Below are 21,779 nucleotides of genomic sequence, written 5' to 3'. Positions count from 1 at the left end.
AGCTGTGCAGGCGTCACAGTGACAATAGTAGCTTTCTACGGCTCTCCTGCACCGGGCCCAGTAGAACTGACCAGCATGAAGGCAGTGGCTTGATGGCAGGCAGGGGACCACTAGAATCTTTTGACTTTTCAGTAACAGCATGCAGAGGAGTGGCAGTGCTAGCTAGTCTTTAATGATGTGCCTGTAATACAAGGCCCTGGACCTCTTTTTGCAACCCAGGAGTGGGCCATTTCCTTACCGCCTCTACTATAGCCAGGTGAGTAGCCACACACACTTTTTTTTATCTCTCTTCGGGAAAAACAACTTGATTAATACATATCTATGATACAGATGTCATTAATGTCAGCTTGAAAGAACTCTTGCTCAATAGTGGCTAAGTGTAGGTAGCTTACAGCAACCCTTGCATGTAGCATGTTGGCTGCTTTCCCAGTTACTGTGCCTAATTTAATGTCTGTGGCTACCCATGGTGTGTTTGAATTAAACTAATAGTAGAGCCCTATATTTTTCCACCTTCTGTGCACAATAGGACAGAGCTTGCAGACAATAAAAAGATTTAAAATAAAAAAATTGGGCACCAGCTCCTAGAATGTGTTGCCAGGTATGTCTGTATACAACAAACATAAAAGGGCATATCTTAAAATGTATGCAGTGAAACCTCTTCATATGTGCCATGCATGTAATCTGGGCCTTGCTATCACCAATCAGTTGCACATTAGAAATCAAGGGAAAGTGTGGACTAATTATGGAAAATCCTGCGTAATGGACTCTCAAATATGATGTTTCCTGATATGCTCATATACAGGTATAAGAAACTAAAATGGGCATGTCTCCAAATTTCCACAGTAAATCCTCTTCTGGTATTGTATACATAGACTGGACCTTCCTAATCACCAGTCAACTGAAAGTGTGAGCTAATTATGGATAAATCCTGTGTAATGGACTCCTAAAGTTTGTGTTGCCATATAAGCCCATATGCAGTTATAATTACCTTTAATGGGCATATCTCAAAATTTCCACAGAAAGCCTCTTTCTTTTTGGTATTTTTCTTTTCAGCCCAACAATGCTCGCCATTTTCCTATACTATGTGACCTGAAAATTTCTATGGTAAAACGTCTTCCTATTTTCTATGCATATAATCTGGGAATGTCTAATGATCAGCCTGTTGAAACTGAACTAATTTTGGAAAAAGCCTGTTTATTGGTCTCACAAAAATAGTGTCATCATATACACCCATATTCAGTTATAATGACCCTCGATGGGCATGTAATAAAATTCACACAGTAAATCAGCTTCATATTTGGTATGTATATGATGTGGGCATTTCACCAATCAGGTAAAAGTGTGGAATAGTAATCCCAAAGATAGTATTGTCATATATTCCTATATGCAGCTATAATGACCTTCAGTCATCTTCAAAATGGTACGGTAAAACTTTTGCTTATTTAGTATGCATAAAGTCTGGACCTTTGTCATCAGATATTCAGAAAAATTGTGGACTAATTATGGCTAAATCTAAGGGATGGTCCCAAATACAAATTCCATATTCGGCAACACTTGAATAATGCGTTCTCTCCTAATGTTTTCTCCTCCCGAATATTGGCCAAGTAATTAATTCTTTTTTCTCCTCTTTGATGCTTTTCGTTCATCAATGTTATTTAGCCTAGCACTATGAATTTTTACAAACAGCTCTGACATGTCAGTAGTCAGCTGCATTCATAACTTCACTGAGTCGGAAAAACTACAATTGAAACCAAAGTACTCACAGTCCATTGTTACATTCAAACCATCTACAGCCTATAAGTTTTTTGTGCGCACACTAATGTTAATCAAAAAAACACATTTCCAATGGTAATGTTAGACCAGCCACATCATCAGATTATGCATGAGGCTTTATTCATGAAAAAATACATAGAGATAAAAGTAACTTTGCAACTTATTGTGAAGTGAGCGGTGTTCTCCGGCATTCCCCATACCCAGATTTGTCCATCTGCCAGATAGTGAAGCATGATTCAACACTGCAGAGAATGTGTTTCCACTGCTTCAGAGTCCAATGTTGGTGTGCTTTACACCACTCCAGCCAACGTTTGGCATTGCGCATGGTGATCTTAGGCTTGTGTGTGGTTGCTCGGCCATGGAAACCCATTTCATGAAGCTCCCGATGACTACTTCTTGTGCTGACGTTGCATCCAGAGGCAGTCTGGAACTCGGTAATGAGTGTTGCAACCGAGGACAGACAATTTTTATGCGCTAACACTTCAGCACTGGGCAGTCCTGTTCTGAGCTTGTGTGGCCAACCACTTGTGGCTCAACTGCTGTTGCTCCTAGACATTTCCACTTCACAATTACAGCACTTACAGTTGACTGGGACAGCTGAAGCTAGGCAGAAATATGACAAACTGACTTGTTGGACAGGTGGCATCCTATGACAGTGCCACATTGAAAGTCACTGAGCTCTTCAGTATAACCCATTCTTCTGCCAATGTTTGTCTATGGAGATTGCATGGCTGTATGCTTGATTTTATGTACCTGTTAGCAATGGGTGTGGCTGGGATGGGAAGTACTTTTGGTCATCTAGTGTATATGTCTTTACTCTCACAAACATGTCCTGTATTGGTTTTGAAAACAAATTCTTGATATTCCTAGAATTTGTTTCCACTTCCACCCCTGCATTTATTAAATATATAGACTAAATATAAAATCTCCTTTTGTGGAGACCTAGCCTAGTAGCCCAGTACCACCATAAAATAAAATATATCAAACATTTGCATTAATCATGCAATAAATATAAATATCTGGAAAAATTCAACATTAAATTTCTACATTTAAAAAACCTATTTGGTTACTATTGCTATGATTACTATACTGTAGATAAGACTTCACAATAATTTAAGTGAATGTGATTTTAACTGTCTTTGGAGTAGAACGGATGTACAGTGGTTAAATAATTTTTCCAAACACAGTGCAGGGAATATTTTTACAGTGCAGAAACAAAAATTTGACTTTTTAAAGATGTGATTTAAAAATGCCACCAGTTGAGTCCCTCCTTGCAAAGATGACTTCATACAGTAGAAGAAAGAGTTCCAACAGTGCTCATTGACATGTTTTTTATGTTTCTGAAAAATAAAAATATAATAGTCTTTCCTTTCTTTTAATGAGCAGCCATGTAAATCTACTGTGCTGTTCAATCACAAGGTCTACATAAAAACCCTATGGCTTTCAGAGATGGCTTCAGCTTCGCCCACGGAAACCTCTCCCACCTCTCCAAGACCGACCTCTAACCTGTTTATTGTCCTGTTTCTGTGATTTTTTTGAACGTTCCACTTTGATCCAACCACCCTCACTGGTCTTGGCCTCCTCAGGCTCTGTCCTGGTATTGTTTGGGGGCACAGTCATACCAGGTATCACTTTTAAATGGCTGTATGGTTGTGCACTGGAGCTGAGAGACCTGGTCTGCCCCCTCCCAGGCCTGCTTCCAGTGGTTGAACGAAAGTCCCCGTTGTGCCCTCTGGCCACCATTGGCAAATGGCCAGGGAAACTGTTCTTTCGGTATCCAGAACAGGCTCCACCGTTAATTGGGCGCTCTTTCTCAGACGTGCTCTCTGAGGTGGTGCTGGTGGGACTGCTGCCCTTTGACCCCAGGTGAGTGGATGAGAGCCTTTTGGACAGCCCAGAGGTGGGGGACAAGCTCCGAGAGTCTGGCCAGGGCAATAATGGGCTGCGGCTGGGTGACTTCCTGACGGCCGCTGCATAGGAGGTCTGATTTCCACACATACTGAGGAACTGGGGCAGGGTTTTCACCTCAGAGCAGCTGGAAGGAGTCACCGCCATGCACTGCTGCTCAGACTCGCTCTTCAGCTGCTTCTGCCTCAGGCTCAACATCCACCAGGGATCAACGTCTGGGAAGAGACAATGAATGTGATGCCAGTTAGAAACACAAGGAAAGCAGCTCTACAGGTGCAGTCAGGGCACTGTAATGCATCATATACATCTTTTCACATACACTACATGGCCAAAAGTATGTAGACACCTGACATCCAACATCTCATCCAAAATGATGGGCATTGATATGGAGTTGGTCCACCCTTTGCTGCTATAACAACCACCACTCTTCTGGGAAGGCTTTATACTAGATGTATATTTGCTGCAGGGATTTGCTTCCATTCAGTCAGAAGAGCATTAGTGAGGTCAGGTAATGATTGGACCATTAGCCCTGGCTCGCAGTTGGCTTTCCAAATGATCCAAAAGGTTTTAGATGGGGTTTAGGTCAGGGCTCTGTACAGGCCAGTCAAGTTCTTCCACACCGTTCTCGACAAAACCATTTCTATATGGACCTCACTGTGTACCCGGAGGCATTGTCATGCTGAAATAGGAAAGGGCCTTGCCCCATTGTCTAGAATGTCATTGATAGTCTCTGTGCACCAGTTGCATTGAATAGTGCAGTTTTGTGGGACAGAGAGTTCACCTTGCACCCAGAATTCAGCTTACTGGACTCTCTTCAGCCAGGGGATCACTTTATCTTTTTTAAAACATGACATATTGATGTCCTGCACACTTCAGGAAAATACCTGAGTTCGACCTGCTCCTAGGCTTCCCCTCCATGTCAGACTGTACAGACTGTATCACTAGCTCCAAGGTGATGATGTCATCTTGGCCACTGACGGGGTTCCACTGTATGGCATGGCTGTGTCTGGTGACCTTGGGGGATCTCACATCGTTCTAAAGTGGAAACAAATGAAATGACAGAATCAGGGGCCATTTTGCTTTTGGTCAAAAAAAAATCATAATACATGTGTGATGCATACAATTTTAATTGTAATGAACATAATGAATTACATAATGTAAATTTGACTGTGACAATAAATATCTTGTGTATAGGCCAGTGCATAGAGTTTTCTTATTGAAAACATCCAATATGCTATAAATATAGCTTACCTCATAATTAACCACGCAGTCAACAACCTGATTATCCAACAGTCCGACAATCCATTTGTCCATTACAAATGGTGGCTGCAGACAGAATTAAATGCTTAACTGACTTAATCAACTTAGGCTGAAATCAACAGAGAGTAGCAAGAACAAAATAGGCTGGATAAGCAACTCGTTTTCAACTGTGGGTAATCTCTTCATTATATTCATAAAAAAAAACATATAAGCATATTAATCTGATGTTTTTTGTTATAATGTGCTGTTCAAAATTTTAGAAAGATCATACAGATGTAAATGCACAAAAAGCACTTATTCAGCTACCACAACCAAATTATCTTAATGTATCAAGCAGGTTAGAAGAATGCCTGCTTGCAGGGGTTGAGCAAAGCACTGTTAAATTTGGATGGGTGCCCACAAAAACAAAATGTTTTGGAACCATTTGTGTGCTAGAAACAAGTGTGAAGTGAAAGTATTCCATATGAGGTATACCAGCGGGGAAAAACCCTGCAAATGATTTACAAGTGGTGTGCCCATGTGTGCTTACAATATGCAGAGAACTCAAACAGTGATCAAAGAGGTGATGCTACAAATGATTCTCTCCCTGCACACACCCATTAGACTAGCATATCAATGAAATAACACCTTGGTCATCTTAAGAGCATCCACATCAGGTCTGTAGGCATTGAAGGTGACGTCCTTAATGTAGGTAATTGCAACCTCATCTCCATCCAACTCCATGTACATTTTCCACTTGCAGTCCTGAAAGAGAGATATGAAAGAGAGTGAGCTCCAGAGCTCTGAGACTCTGCCCTGTCGAATGAACTGGCCCGTTACCTCATGAATGAGTGGTGGATGCTGAGTGAAAGGAAGAAATGGCTGCCTGGCTATACAGCTTGCGCTTTCTGGCAGTTTGCAATGGGGTGGACCTGTGATTTTTTTTGGACATTCGTAATTGTTATTTCAAGTTAAACAAGCATCACCGTACCCTTTGTAGGTATTCTGCAAACTGGCCGATAAAAAAATGTAAAAATTTCAAATCTCAGCAATAACAGAAAAATCCAGCAGTGAGTTCAGGGAGATTATCAAATAACTGTCTAACTTAAACCAACAGCACAGCCTAGAGGTCATTTACACGTAATTGTAAATAGAACGTACTGTCCGGATAAATTTCCTTGTTCCATGAAGATATAATTGAGAATTTTAAAGCTGGTCATGATTTTTCAAATGTTTATTTACCATAGAAACATACCATGGCTACACCAAATGGTTTCAAAAGGATATCATACAATAAGACAAGGAGATTAAGGCAGGACACGTTAGTTGAGCGTGATTTGTAGTAGAGGTTTCCCTCTACTACAAATTTAAAATCAGGATATTAACACAACAAAAATCAGAAATACTTAATGATGAATCACAGAAATAAAAAATAAAAAAATGGGTCGGGACCCAAAATGGGTCTCGGGAGTGTATGAGGTGGGCCCCCGAAATGAGTCTAGTTCACTTGGCCATGCTGGCATATGTATTCCGATGGGTCCCAGAAAGTGCAAAATTTACCATTTGTGTCCTGATTTAAAAAGCATTTCTAATTTTGGTCCAATATTAAAAAGTTTAAGAACGAGGGGAGATAAACTCAGAAATAAAATAAAAACTCAGAAATGTTGAATTCCATTTCTTATGATTCATTCAAGTTTTATACACCTTCACATTGGTAAATTGCTTAACAAAAATGTATGCATTGTGATCAAAGAATAACTGAATTCACTCTCACATGCTCATTTTGACAGTTTGTAAAGGAGAGTTTATTTTATCAAAATTGTGAATAATATCACAGATTTTGCCTACTGTTTGATGCAGGATAGCACTATTATCAAGCATGAAAAATATAATGGATGATGCTAAAGAAAAAAGTCTTGAAAACGTAGGTCTGCCGATAAACATATTCTTCATTCATTCATTCGTTTGTTCATTCTTGGAACAGGAACAAGAACACATACCCTAACAATATAATAGACGAATTTGCCAGAGTTATGTAAAAAAAAGTTGTAAAAAAATATTTGTTCTGAAATACCAACACCTGAAATGCTGAAGCATACTGACAGCATAATATTTTGCCTCTCTACTACCTTCCAGTGAGTAATGTATCGCTGAGATGGTGAGAAAATCCCTCAGTAAGAACTGCATCTCAACGGAGCAGTAGTCCAGCATTTTGCATGCTGACAAAGGCATAATGATTCCCACTTTTCTATCTTTCCCACAATGCAGCTATGATATTATGCCACAGGTCACAGTTTAACCATGCAGAGTTCATGATCCTGGCCAATCTGTATCACAAGGATCACAGGGGAACAGATCACAGAGTGATGCTAACGCCCTCGCCAGATAAGTCATGACCCACTTCGGTGCAGTCCCAAGGGGCTTGATGGGGCTCAGAGTAGAAGCGTCGGGAAGCTGTTGGCTCACAGGCGCTCTAACGACCCTGCGCCGGCCCTGTCGAGTCGCTCTGGGGTGCGCAGTCCACGATTGGTCTAATCACTCCGGCAGAAACAATGTCTGGTAATGATGCGCAGGACCAGAGCGCTTCTAATGAAGATTCATACATAATTCAGCACCTTTCGCTTGGCAGCGCGGTGATATCCTCATTAGCAGGGACCCTCGGTGGCTGTCAGATGGTCGCCGCACAATCGCAAGGCCCTCATTTTGTGTTTGAGAAGTGCAGCTGCTTCCATGACACCGCCAGCGAAGAGGGGTGCAAAAAAACATGGCGTGGGTTTGTTTTATTTAGTGCAAAAAACCTTCCAGTTTGTAAAAACAAGGCTGACACGAGACCTGACACCAGGCAGGGAAAAATAATTAGCTCTCATTTTCTCAGCCTCCTGTTTCCTTCTCCCTGCTGTGTTTTCTCCCCACTAAACCACCACATGTCAGTTGAAATGGGAGGCAATTAGCGGGCTCGTTTCAGCCCCACCGAACGCACTGAAAAGAGACTATTTATGATGGGACAATGAACAGCTGAAAGATTAAATAACATTTGCCTTTTAAAAAGAAAATGACTTCTGGCTGAATGGGGCATTTTTGATTATATTCAAACAGCCAAGTGCTGCAGCAGCCTCCTCCACTCTTTTTAAGACCCAGACAAAAGACCTGGAGCAAGTGGGAATGAATTTGAAGCATTGCTTTAGATGAAAGATTTATTTGTCTAGCCTATTCCATTTCTTTTTTTAAAATATAAAAAAGAGCAATAAATGTTTTGTTGTGCAAAAGAAAACATGCTTTAACATGACGTGGTCGATATTTGCCAGTGGATGATGGGGAAAATAATAGGCACCCTATAACATGAATATAAAAATGGCACATTTGCAACATACATAGAACCGGCATACTAACATTGAACGAAAGCTTCAGATTCAATTAGCACTGACAGCTTACTAGCTAAAACAATCACAACAGGTTATATTTCAGGATTGGAAGTGACACATTAATAATATATTCAAAATGATAGGTCCGAACAATGAATGTGTGCTCTGATGGGTAATGTTTCCTTTATATATTTAATACGCAAATTATTTTCTTTCTGTTGACTATATTTTTTAAGCATTTTTTTTTACTTCCACTTTTGTGCTGTAACTTTGGTGGCAACTTCAGTAATTCTACCAGCAAGGTTGTACCTGTGGACCTGTTCCAGGTTTCCAGTGGTAGCCAAAGACTAGCTCCAGGCCAATAACCTTCCTCTCATCCTCCTCCTCTTCTGCCCCCTCATCCTGTGGAAGAGTTGTTGCCCAGGCAGAAAACTTAGAAACAACAAATAACCTGGCTGTCAATATGGTATAAAAAGGATGCTAGCATTGGGAGGGTTTACCTTCCTTAATGGCGGGAAATGGAACAATCCCAAGTAATCATTGGTTAACTTCTCAATCTCACTCTGAAAGGAGAAACCAAAAACAAATTATTATCCACCTGTTCCCAGCTTTACTTCTCCTTTAAGAAGCCTCACTTCAGTTTATTTATAGTGTTCATTCCTTGATCAGGCTCTCTAGGAGTTGAGTTGGGCGGAGTGTAGCACAGTGGGTAAGGAACTGGGCTTGTAACCGAAAGGTCACAGGTTCGATTCCCGGGTCGGACACTGCCGTTGTACCCTTGAGCAAGGTACTTAACCGGAATTGCTTCAGTATATATCCAGTTGTATAATGTAAAATGTAAAATGCTATGTGAAAGTTGTGTAAGTCGCTCTGGATAAGCGCGTCTGCTAAATGCCTGTAATGTAATGTAATGTAGTTGAAAATCGAAAGCAAATTATTTGTTCCTGTGTACGTATAAGAAGAAGACAGGATATCTGAGATCAGCTATCAGTAAGGTGAGAATACAGGCATAATACAAAGAATCACAGCAGGCTAAATAAAAGGACTGTAGTCTGTGTGCCCTTAGGAAAATGTCCCACAGGACAGACATTCATGACAGGATTAAACAGAATAACTGTACTTCTCTGTTTGGTTGTAATTAGGTCCTGTAGTATTTGTAATGTACAGTAGGAAATCGTGTATGGTGTTTCACTTGTCAGGGGGGTTGTGCTGGAGTGGGGATTTAGTACCTTAAGATGAATGATGTGACCCTTTGACTTGACCCCCAGGTCCTTCATGTCTGTCTCTGTGAGCAGGAGCAACCTCCTCCCTGTGATGTGGTTCTCCTTAAACAGGTCTGCATACATCTGCATGTCACATGCCCCCTTGCCTGGAAACAGGTTAAACACAGACATGCTTGCATAGAAGCACAGGCACATACACATTACCAAAAGCTGTAACTGGCTCCTAATTTAGGAGATTTTACTTATTATTCATGTACAGAGATTATAATGCATGTTAACCTACCTGCCGCAAAAATCTGCCTCATCCAGAAATGCTGTGAAAGAAAAAATTAACATCAAAACGCAAAACGTATTAATGATTCAGGGTTGAGGTAAATCCTATCACACAGAGATTTGTCCTCGACTTTGAATTATAAATTTATGCCATTATTGCCATTTTTACTCTTTAATACAAAACTCAATTTCTCATACTGTGAGGAGTGATATGCCAAAGGGCATGTTTTTCTAACTCACCACATGCTCTTCTGTCCAGGCATGAATATTGAGGGTTGGAAGAAGCTGCAGGAGAAAAGATGTACAGTAGCTGTTGTACAGAGGAATGCATGCAACACATAAACACAATGCTTTATTTTCTATTCATATCGTAAAGCTGAACTACTTAGTGTTTGTAACCTACATTATTTCAGACAGTATTGTGAAGTTAAGATTGTATTCTCTGTGGCAGCCTCACTTATTTTGTCAGGGAAAAAAGAATAACAAAACACAACTCCAAATACTTAGATTTTTATAATTAATTTAACACCAGATTCTGAAGATTCATTTTTTAAATATCTTTGTGCACCTATATTCAGATACCTTTATATATAATATCCAAGCGGTGTTTCCCATTGAGGGCATTTCTGCACTGCAGTGATGTGACTGAAAAAAGGTGGACTGGAAAGGTGTCACTTGAGCAGTTTGCCCATAGTGTCACCCGATGAGGAACAGTTTCTGAACAGCAACTTATCTCGGATATCGGGTGCTCTGCTCCTTGAAAGAGTGGTGCATGACGTAGCATGAGGACTTGCATGCTAGCGTTTACCTTCTCAAATTGACAAAAGAGGCTGTAGGAATGGGGCAGACCTATAGAAGTAACCGACCATTCAAAACTGGGAGAAAATTTAAAAACCGTATGAAGCCATCTGTTCACAGACTATGGTGGACGTAATTTGTTTCTGCTGGACTTGATTAGTCAATCAGTCAAATCTGATTTTGAGATCATGTTGGAAGAACTGGCCCAGAGCAGTGCCTTTTATGCAAATAAGAGCAAAATGGTGACCACTGGGATTTTCTGAATTTATATGATATCTCAAATGAAGTCTGTATATAATATCACTTGTTTTTCAATTCACAACTAGGTTGAATGTTCAAAAAACTGAAAATAATTTCTGAAAGAATGTAGTATGTCTGTCTTTCTTGGCCTATCTTGCTGGCAGGCAATTTATTGACCACTTAGTGTAATTAGACAGAAAATCAGCTGCAAAAATAATGATTTGCCTGAAACAGTATTATTCAAACAGTATGTGGTGACAGGATTATTGCACCGGAAAACTGAAGAGAGAATATCTGACTGAATGAATTATCGCTCCAAATTCTCTTTTTGATTGGCATCATCTCATAGCAGGGCTGCACATGCAGGAAACGGCAGCTCTCTCAGATAGAATTTCAAAGGTATTGTATCACAACGACAGTGATATGAAAGCCTTCTCCTTGGAGCCATTGTAAAAACCCCTGTAAATAAATATAAGTAAATCTTCTGCTTGCTCCAACATTATGCAAGCATAAAAAATCTTACCCAGGCCACCAAAGTTCCATTACATACATCATTTCATTAAAATGAAATCATATTGCACTTCATGGGGCCCTTCCATATTTCACAAATGACTGAATTCTGTTAAAATCCAAAGAATATTGTTGACAAAGGGAAATAGATCCATATCAACATATAGATGGGGGAGTAAGCACAAATTGCATAGTAAGAGAAATTCCATTCACAGCCCAGGACAGTACTAACTGCTTCACTAGTTTGGTTAAAGCAGTTCCCCTAAGATAAATGGCAAGCTGGAGTAATGTAAGCATTTCCCATATCAGCAATGACCTGCAGTAATCACCTCACACTACTAGGGGTCAATATTAACCATGAAATATTTCACTTGTAAAGTGCATCTGTATAACATGAACTCTGTAGTTGGAGGGCAATGGATTAATTGTGGGGGTGTAATTTTTATGCGTTGACAGGGTTGAAATGTCCCCAATAAAAATGGCAAATAAAAGGGTAGTGGACTCTAGCCCCCCACCCTCCTCTGACAAATACAAAAATGTTCTCACCACTTTTTAAATGAAAGTTATACCACCGGTTCCTGACGGTAGATTCCTTTTTCAGATACAAATGGTTGGATTATTTTCCATCAGATACAAAGTTCCACAGATCTTCAGTTTTTACTGTTTTGCTAATCTTTTCCTGAAGACCCATTCAGTCACATGCTGCGTTGATGGTCCCAGGCTTGGTTCTATTACAAACTAAATCCTAGAAAATAAAGATTTGCCACTTGGTATATCTAACTGATCATTTTCCCAAACAGTCCATTTCCAAAAAGGTAACAACACATTTTTTCAAATAGTGTGGAAGCAATCACAAGTCCCCATTAGGTAAAATGGTATTTACAAGATATATGTAGTTTTCTGCATTTGTTGTGCATGGGAAACTCCAGTCACAATCAAGTTTGCAGCCAAGAAATTCACATGTGGCTAAGGCAAGGAATTCTCCAGTTTCTTTTGGAGATATCACAAGAAGGTAGAGAAAAAACAAACAATATGGGAAAACAAGGAACATGAAGAAAGAAGCAGAAAGTAGGTTTTTCATGTCAAACGTTTATTGAAAAAAGAACAGAGAAGAGAAAGCAGAAAAATAAATTCAAATCAAAAGGCCTGTCAAAAAGATGTGGAACATAAATAGGATTGTGTCACAGTATGTGTCATTCAGTCTTTATATCAGGGGAAGAATTACCAGAGCTAAATCCTTGATGCAGAACAAAACTGCAATTTTATATATTAATACTTGGAAAGAAAAGCTTATAAGTGGTTGATTTTTTCAAAAAAACAGACAATCCTGGTAATTTCACTGAAAGTGACCAATGGTAACAGACAGGTGTATAGAGGAAGCCTTTTTAAGTAACCAGTGACATGGTTAAAAAGCAAATACATACTGCCAACTCAACTGCGCTGGGGTTCCCTTTCAAAACTTCAGGTCCACCTTCACTGAGACTTCATTTAACTTTCACCAAAAGCAGCTTCCTTCATTACCCACAGTCCTATGGTATGTCATCCACTATAGCTGAACGAAGTCAGAAAAAAACAAAAACCTTTTTTTCCCCCAACATTCTACAAAGAGATCCTTTTGGGTAAGTCTTTACTAGCTACTTCTTTCGATGGCTCTGAGTGCTCATGAAAAGACCACACTGTTTTGGTTAAACAAGAAAGGGATCATGCTAGAGTCTAACGGAAAAGCGCTCCTGACTTACTGTCTGGAATGCTGTAAAGGCCTCAAAAGCCGTTCATACGTGCACTGTTTACTACAGATTCAGAGAATCTTGATACAGAGAAAGGTGGGGGGGGGGGGGGCATCCTAAGAGCTCAGTTTGGATGGCATCAACCCAAACACTGGCCTGTGTTCAAAACTGTTTGCTTAAAAGCAAACAAACATTTCCTAGACAAATAATACAAAAGTAGCCACTGTCTGACCAAAGGGTCATGTACTCCAATTTTAAAAAGCTGAAATTTATGCACCACATATTACCACAGCTACATTAGTATAAATAAAAAAGAGTATGAATTAAATATGATATTGATGTTGAAGAGTTGACACCAGTCCGCATCGAAAGGACTGAATTCTAAACTCCTGAGAAGTAGGATATTTCATTTTCTTACCCCCTTAAGATGGTGGCAAGGTGGTAGGTAGGGTGGGATGGGCTTTGGCCTGGTACGAGGGTAATGGGGTAATTATTTGAATGTTTTAGTGAGTTTTATTTTGTATACTGTACTTATGTGGGTTTATTTGGTATACAGCAGACCGCCTTTTGCCTGAGATTACCGCTCCTCTTTCGTCCTCTGTATGCTTTATGAATAACTGAGAACAAAAAAGTATTTAAACAAAGAAATTAAAGCAGTGTGACAGGTGAAGACATGCAGACACAACCATATACAATGAATATAGTATATGTGTGTCCCCACCCCCTAAGCTTTAGTAAAATACCTCCTCCAGGTGTTCACACCTTATAGTCTGTGTCCCCCTCAGCGCACACATCTGTGACACCTGTTGACTGAAAGCCCATCATGTGACCAAAATTGAACGACCTGATTAGGTGTCATGTGGGGCATGATTCAACAACTCAAACAGAAACAAAAGCATTTTGTTGGAGCGGACTGGTATCAAAAGCGCACGAATTAGGTGCTACGCGAGCACGGCCTCTAATCGGTGGGGGCTGGGTGCTAATTATGATGACGGCTCGCTGCTCTCCCACTGACACGACAGGAGTTCTCTAGGGTCCATGGTGGCCGTCTCAGAATCCGTCCTGGTGGGAGACCACATCGCCTGCTATCGGGTCCTATAATGGGCCAATCTTAATGTCAGTGAAATGTCACTCTATTATGGATGTATTGCCTCTTCAATACAGCTTCCTGTCTTGGCTCTTTCTGCACAGCATGGTGCGCTATATATGCAGTACATTAGGCCCAGCTGACATCTGTAAGAACTGTGAAGGCATACGGCTCCCTAAAACATTCTATACATAGCACCAGGAAGGAATTCAAAAGCTTTCTAAAGCCTACTGCCATTGGTTTTGATATGCCTGATCACTCTTTTAAAAAAGAAATCAAGTGATTGAGGCTTCCCATAGAACTAAATGCAAAAAAGGAATAAATGATAGCTCTTGTGAAAAAGACCTCCTTGAAAATGGTTAATCATTTGATATAAATGGGATCGATCAAAAGAGCAGCGAAAAACTTTAAATGAAAAGGCGCTTCTGACAACCGTGGGAGTCCTGAAGCCACTCTCACCCGTGGTGCTGTGACCTCCTGCGAGGGTGTAGCAGTGCAGCTGTGGCAGCAGTTTTAACAAAGGCCAGTGTTGTTGGACGACAACTGCTCTAACCCCACCTGCCCCTCGGTGCCCTGCCCCCCTCCAGAGGAGAGGGGCCCTAGTCACTGTCATCAGACCAGCCGAACGCCTCCATCCCAATGGCCATGTTGAGTTTGCGTCCCTCTCTGACGCTTCTGGACTTCGAAGAGTTTTGCTTCGCCTGCATGTTGACCTGCATGCCTGAGTGCTGGACAGGCTCCATGGAGAACATGTCCCCGAAGCCCCTCATCATGGCCTGCAGGCTCACCCCCCCTACCTCCCCGTTACTGGAGGCCGTGATCTGACACGACATCTCAGAACTGTTCGACTCCTCCGTCCTAGACTCATAGAATGACTCCGCGCTGATCTTCGCAGCAACAGGTAAGAAAAGCTAGAAGAGGAGGAGGCAGAGGAAGAGAAAGAGAGAGACAGAGAGAAAAGGTGGAAAGAAAGGCAGGGTTAGATTCAGACCACAAACACCAGAAGGAAATTCAGAGGTTAATTAGATTTTAAATATTCTGATTTTGATATTTTTCAAGAAGGCAACATGATGATTTGAGAACCACCACAAGAGTTAAATGAAGAGAAAATGCAAGAGAAAAGGTAAAATGAAAGGCAATGAAAAAGAAATGTGAGAAACCACTGGAAAATAAAGCTCTGAACCAATAATCTTCTGGATCAGAATTTCAAAAAGTTCTCTCTTGCTAAGGATATTTATATTTGATCAGATCTCTTTGTTATATAAAGGCCAAATAAACAATACCCTAACAATAAAACGATTTACAGAATTAAAATTAATTTTCTTTGGCGTACTTGCCCTGGATGATTTTACATCTTGTATTCAGTTCCAATCCTGTTACCTGTTACCTTATGCAAGATCACAATGGTTTATACTAAGGCAAGTTCAAACAATGGCTTTATTTTTTAACAAAGTAACTAAAGCCAGTATATCAATCAGAAACTGACTTTGGATGTTCATATGGATGTTCACATTGCAAGTAAATACAAGAAGTAAATGCACACTACACTGTAAATGCAAGTCGGGTTCAGAGAAATGTGAAATTGAACAGCATACAATTAACATACTGGTTAATTTAATTCCACAACACCAATAATAACACATATAGCATAACGCAAGCATAAGAGACAGTGCAAGAGGCCATATAACTGTGTGGATGCAAGCATGAATGCCAAAAAAAAAATCTCCCCATGAGTGAGTCTTTGAGTGGGAGCTATATTTCCCAGAATTCCCACAGGCTGTCACTTTCAGCACATATTGACATAATAACTGTGCAGCAAAACTCAGCCATTCTCAGTGCACCTCACCAGTTCATCTTCTCACTAACATTAAGAGGGGGTAGGGCTTTCACCTGTAAGACAGTAGAATCCTTTAGATCCCTCATGGACAGCCGATTCCACATGCACACCTGTAGCTGCCGTCTATAGTTACTTGTTCGACATAACAAGCACATCACGGAGGGGTGAAGTGATAGTTATGAGCAGAGACAATGTTCATTGGCTGGGGATTTAATGAGTATGTCAGTGATGCTCAAACTGGACCCAGTGTGCAGTATTAAGTGAATTAACAGGAATGCTTAGTGTATTATTATTTAGGCAGTGTTACATGATTGATAGGGGTGTACGAGGTCAGTGTTCAAACGGTGTTGAATGATACACAGGGCTGTTGGTGTTCAGTGTGTTGGTGGTTATGCAGTGTTGAATGACTCACAGGGGTGTTGGACTGCTCAATCAGCTTGCGTTCCCACATCTTGAGTCGCTGCTCCCTCTCCTTCAACTCCTGCTCCTTGGTGCTCAGGTCTCTCTCCAGCTTCTTCAGCCTCACCAGTGTAGCCTCAATCTCACACCTGCAGAGGGCATGGTTACACACTCAATATTAAACACACTGAGGTCATTATACCCACAGACAACATGGCAACCTGTCATCCTGTCTTCTTATCTTTGGCAGATAATCCTTTCGCTGTGGTTCAAGTTAAAATCATTTAAATGACAACGCAGCAATTTACTGGTTTCAAAGAGTACTATGTAACTTAAAGAGGTTAAGCAATCAGATTCCCAGAAATTGCATCAGCTTTCAGTGCCATGAGAGACAAAGGCTAACAACAAACTTCAGAAAAGTTTCTGCTTTTTCAGACGATTTACATTACAGAACTTGAACATGTTAAGTCTTCTTCATTGTTGTAAACTTTCTCTGGGGGGTATTTCATGAGGCAGGATTACTGAGTTAGCCGGATATCTGCACTGGATAACCTGGAACAGCTCTTTTTACTTCAGTCCATGTTCCATATTTGGGAGGATTCTGGGCTTTACTCAGCGCAGTTATCCAGCTAACTCAGTAATCCTGTTTTGTAAAATAAACCCCTGGTTTCAGGTATTGAGAACAAAAAGAAATGGCCTCAAAGTCTGGATATGCAGCAGAATTTTTACACATAAAGATTAGTTTAAATGTAAGCTTAGCACTCCTGTATTTATTTTGTAAGTTCCCACTGGTATATACTAATTTGTTAATTATCCAGGAATCTGTGCTCTCTTTTTCAGTGAAAAGCTGAATGTATTCTAACATTAAACATTACAACATAATGGTAAAAGTTTCTTGGACAGGATGGTCCTTGCATCCTAACATGCTCATGTGTGAAGTATAACCTGAGAAATGTGGGTGGGGCTCAGGAGTGGTGTGATTGACTGTCTTGACACTGTGCAGACACATTCGAGAACATAGCGTGGTCTGCTTTGCCCAGCAGGTGGGGCAGTGTGGTGCATGATGGGTACTCATGCTGAGTCAGAGCCAGTTACAGTCAGTTCCCAGAGCAGCTATTTATAAACAGGAATGTGACGCAGATTGAACTTCCCACCCCCATCCTGCTAGCCCTCCCCACCACACACACACACACACACACACAACAATCTTTCCACTCACGCTCGAAACTTCCCTCATAATTACTTTTCTTGCTCGTCACTTTCCTGACAATCTTTCTCGGAATTTCACACTCATCCATTCCCTTCTCCTGCCCCCATTTCTTTTTCAACATCTCACATTTCCTATTGGCTCTTACACTTTTGTTTGCTCTCCCCTCCTTTTCTCTCTGACTCTTTCTCTCTCCTCATACCCCTTTCTCTTCTTTTCATTATTTTTTCCTATTTGTCTTTCTGTCCTCTCTCTACACCTTACTCTGTATCTTGATTTTTCTGTGTGTCTCTCCTTTTGCTTTAGACAGCTGCAATGGAAACAGAGGAGTCTCCTGGCTTGTTTCCAGACAGACTTAATATAGACCATAGCCAGAACCTTCTGGATTGGTTCCTCAGCTGGATGAACAGGAGTGGACATTCTATTTGTCACATGGGAGAAGCTGGTGTGTGTGTATTTGTGTGTGTGTGTGTTTGTGGGGGGTGGAGGGGGGGGAGGGTGCGTATGCTCTCTGACCACCCTCAAACCTGTAGTAATGCTCATTAGTGAAGCATCAGTCTGAAGCAGACTTGTGATGGGCCAGGATTGCAGCAGCAGCCTACAAGGGGCTCTAACAAACAGAGCAGCAGCCTACAAGGGGCTCTAACAAACAGAGCATAGCAAACAGCAGCAGCTACAGGGGCTCTAACAAACAGAGCAGCAGCCTACAAGGGGCTCTAACAAACAGAGCAGCAGCCTACAGGGGGCTCTAACAAACACAGCAGCAGCCTACAAGGGGCTCTAACAAACAGAGCAGCAGCCTACAAGGGGCTCTAACAAACAGAGCAGCAGCCTACAGGGGGCTCTAACAAACACAGCAGCAGCCTACAAGGGGCTCTAACAAACACAGCAGCAGCCTACAATGGGCTCTAACAAACACAGCAGCAGCCTACAATGGGCTCTAACAAACACAGCAGCAGCCTACAAGGGCTCTAACAAACACAGCAGCAGCCTACAATGGGCTCTAACAAACACAGCAGCAGCCTACAAGGGCTCTAACAAACACAGCAGCAGCCTACAAGGGGCTCTAACAAACACAGCAGCAGCCTACAGGGGGCTCTACAACACAGCAGCAGCCAGGTCTACAACACAGCAGCACTACAAGGGGCTCTAACAAACACAGCAGCAGCCTACAAGGGTTCTAACAAACACCGCAGCAGCCTACAAGGGGCTCTAACAAACACAGCAGCAGCCTACAAGGGGCTCTAACAAACACAGCAGCAGCCTACAAGGGGCTCTAACAAACACAGCTGCAGCCTACAAGGGGCTCTAACAAACACAGCAGCAGCCTACAAGGGGTTCTAACAAACACCGCAGCAGCCTACAAGGGCTCTAACAAACACAGCAGCAGCCCACAAGGGGCTCTAACAAACACAGCAGCAGCCTACAAGGGGTTCTAACAAACACCGCAGCAGCCTACAAGGGGCTCTAACAAACACAGCAGCAGCCTACAAGGGGTTCTAACAAACACCGCAGCAGCCTACAAGGGGCTCTAACAAACACAGCAGCAGCCTACAAGGGGCTCTAACAAACACAGCAGCAGCCTACAAGGGGTTCTAACAAACACCGCAGCAGCCTACAAGGGGCTCTAACAAACACAGCAGCAGCCTACAAGGGGCTCTAACAAACACAGCAGCAGCCTACAAGGGGCTCTAACTAACACAGCAGCAGCCTACAAGGGGCTCTAACAAACACAGCAGCAGCCTACAATGGGCTCTAACAAACACAGCAGCAGCCTACAAGGGGTTCTAACAAACACAGCAGCAGCCTACAATGGGCTCTAACAAACACGGCAGCAGCCTACAAGGGGCTCTAACAAACACAGCAGCAGCCTACAAGGGGCTCTAACAAACACGGCAGCAGCCTACAAGGGGCTCTAACAAACACAGCAGCAGCCTACAAGGGGCTCTAACAAACACAGCAGCAGCCTACAAGGGGCTCTAACAAACACAGCAGCAGCCTACAAGGGGCTCTAACAAACACAGCAGCAGCCTACAATGGGCTCTAACAAACACAGCAGCAGCCTACAAGGGGCTCTAACAAACACAGCAGCAGCCTACAATGGGCTCTAACAAACACAGCAGCAGCCTACAAGGGGCTCTAACAAACACAGCAGCAGCCTACAAGGGGCTCTAACAAACACAGCAGCAGCCTACAAGGGGCTCTTAACACTAGAAAGGCTGCGTTTTTTACTACCTTCTACAGCCAAGCTGATCCAGCATTACAGCATACAGAGTTCTGCACCCACAGCAACCTCATTTCATTGAAAACCATACATTGCAAAACTATTTTAAAACTATATTGAAACAAAAGACACAACTGTTATCAATTTCAGCATTTTTTTATCTCTAAATTATAGCGGGTTTGTTAGATAGGCTAAGGGAAATTGTGTGAAGGCATTAGGCTACATGCACACTGAGAAAAGTGCTACAATGTGCAAAACAAGGCAAAACACAAAATAAGTTATAAGTCTGTCATTTCTATAGCTACAATGCCCAAAATTATTTATCCCCACACTGAAGTCAATCATCAAAGTCAATAATTTTCATCAAACAATTGCAATGTATTAATTTTGTTTTTTTGTGATTATATGTATATGTAAAAATAAAATTTGTTTTGATAGCGCTTGATCAAGCAATTTGTATCAAAGTGTCAGTCATTCAATTACTTAATAGTATGCCGGGGGAGACAACAACCCATTCACACCTAGGTGGCAGCACCTGCTACCCATCGTCTGGCAGGGGTTTTTTATGAAGGAAATGGCACAAACTGCCTGTATTTCTTTAATGAGACGATTTAAAAAAAATCTAAAAACGCAGTTATTTTAAGCCCAAATATTTCAGAAAAGTCATGGAAGGAGGAGGGTATTGCATTTGCAGTGTTGGAGTCACTTTAATTTTAAAGTCCAATGGTGTTTGCCTCTGGCCTCTCTCATGTTAAATAATGCCAAGCACAAACCCACCAGGGGCACTCGATGAACATTGTATCAGCATAGCCAGGGCAGAACAGCTGCTCAGATCCTGCAGGGAACAATAGTAATTACTGTCTCCAGGGACACCTGTTTCCTGCAGGTGACCCGTCGGAGGCACCAATCCTCTCCACTGTCAGTGATCACCCATAGTCAGCTGCCAGCGGGGTGACCATGCCACCTCACAGTCCCATGCCCGCTGCTTATCACTGAGTCACAAATTATCTGCAGGTGCCCAAGGATGGTAGGGTTTGCATTTTACAAGTAAGATCGTACAGTAAGGCTTCATAATGCAATGCCATGTTCCGACAGGAAGCAATGTAGCACATAGATAAAGCTGAGGTAACAGCTGGTTCACAGGCTCTGCTGGATCCAAATCCTCCTACAGCTGCCTGAGCCTAATTAAGCACTTTCACTTGCAAACAACTTTTGGAGTCTTTTTAGATGTGATGTATGGCAGTAGGAAGTAGCAGCAGATGGAAGGTACTTAAGGTATTCTCTCTCTATCTATATCTGTGCAAATTGCCTTATAGCATTCATTCTTCATTTAATCAGCAGTTCTGATAAGATTCTACTGGTACAACCAGGACAGTTTTGCTAATGTGCTGACATAAACCGACCCCTAGCTGTGGAAAATGGCACTTATAACTGACCCACAGTTAAAATTGTATGTATGAAAGGTACAGCACCTCCACTCAGCCTTGTTATGTAGGAAGGAATTGCACTGGTCAGGAAGCTGGCTGTCATTTAACATGGACTCCAGAGTCGTCAGGATCTGTTTGAACATTGGTCTTTCCTGGGACAAAAAAAACACAGTATCTGTTCACATTCAGAAAATAATAGAATCAAAAGTTACATTTATTTGAAGCAGTTGCTTTATATTTCCAATTAAAGGACGGCATTGTTTGTTTAAAAAAATCTCAAATTAAAAATCAAACCTGACATGAAAGAACTAAAATGATGTGCTACCTCTTATGCTCTGGAAAAGTATTCAGTTATACACTACATGGCCAAATGTATGTGGACATCTGACATCCAACATCTCATCCACAATTATGGGCATTAATATGGAGTTTTTTACTGATTGGAATAATAACCATATCACTGTAGCCTCATTTATGAAACAAACTGCCATTTTTTATCCATAAAATGTAGCATACATCAAACCAGTTGTAATCAATATCTAATT

The 21,779-nt window shown here is 41.5% G+C and overlaps 1 protein-coding gene across 5 annotated transcripts in view; it reads right to left on the bottom strand.

Moving 5' to 3' along the window:
• Window positions 1-1,871: 1,871 nt before the first annotated feature.
• map3k20a (mitogen-activated protein kinase kinase kinase 20a) overlaps window positions 1,872-21,779 on the bottom strand; it is a 44,614-nt gene continuing 24,706 nt past the window's right edge. For 2 of the 5 annotated variants that reach the window (XM_064327201.1, XM_064327202.1), the window contains exons 10-20: window positions 21,280-21,386; window positions 16,390-16,525; window positions 10,019-10,063; window positions 9,789-9,819; window positions 9,512-9,651; window positions 8,783-8,845; window positions 8,592-8,684; window positions 5,569-5,685; window positions 4,933-5,007; window positions 4,566-4,716; window positions 1,872-3,896 (exon numbers count right to left, since the gene is read on the bottom strand). In XM_064327201.1, coding sequence (XP_064183271.1) covers window positions 3,229-3,896; window positions 4,566-4,716; window positions 4,933-5,007; window positions 5,569-5,685; window positions 8,592-8,684; window positions 8,783-8,845; window positions 9,512-9,651; window positions 9,789-9,819; window positions 10,019-10,063; window positions 16,390-16,525; window positions 21,280-21,386 — 1,626 coding nt within the window. In that variant the 3' untranslated portion in view covers window positions 1,872-3,228. The other 3 variants (XR_010328977.1, XM_064327203.1, XM_064327204.1) reach the window with 3 other exon arrangements.

The sequence above is a fragment of the Anguilla rostrata genome, chromosome 3, assembly GCF_018555375.3.
Source record: "Anguilla rostrata isolate EN2019 chromosome 3, ASM1855537v3, whole genome shotgun sequence".
Classification (NCBI taxonomy): Eukaryota; Metazoa; Chordata; class Actinopteri; order Anguilliformes; family Anguillidae; genus Anguilla; species Anguilla rostrata.
This window is presented reverse-complemented; position numbering and strand designations above follow the sequence as displayed.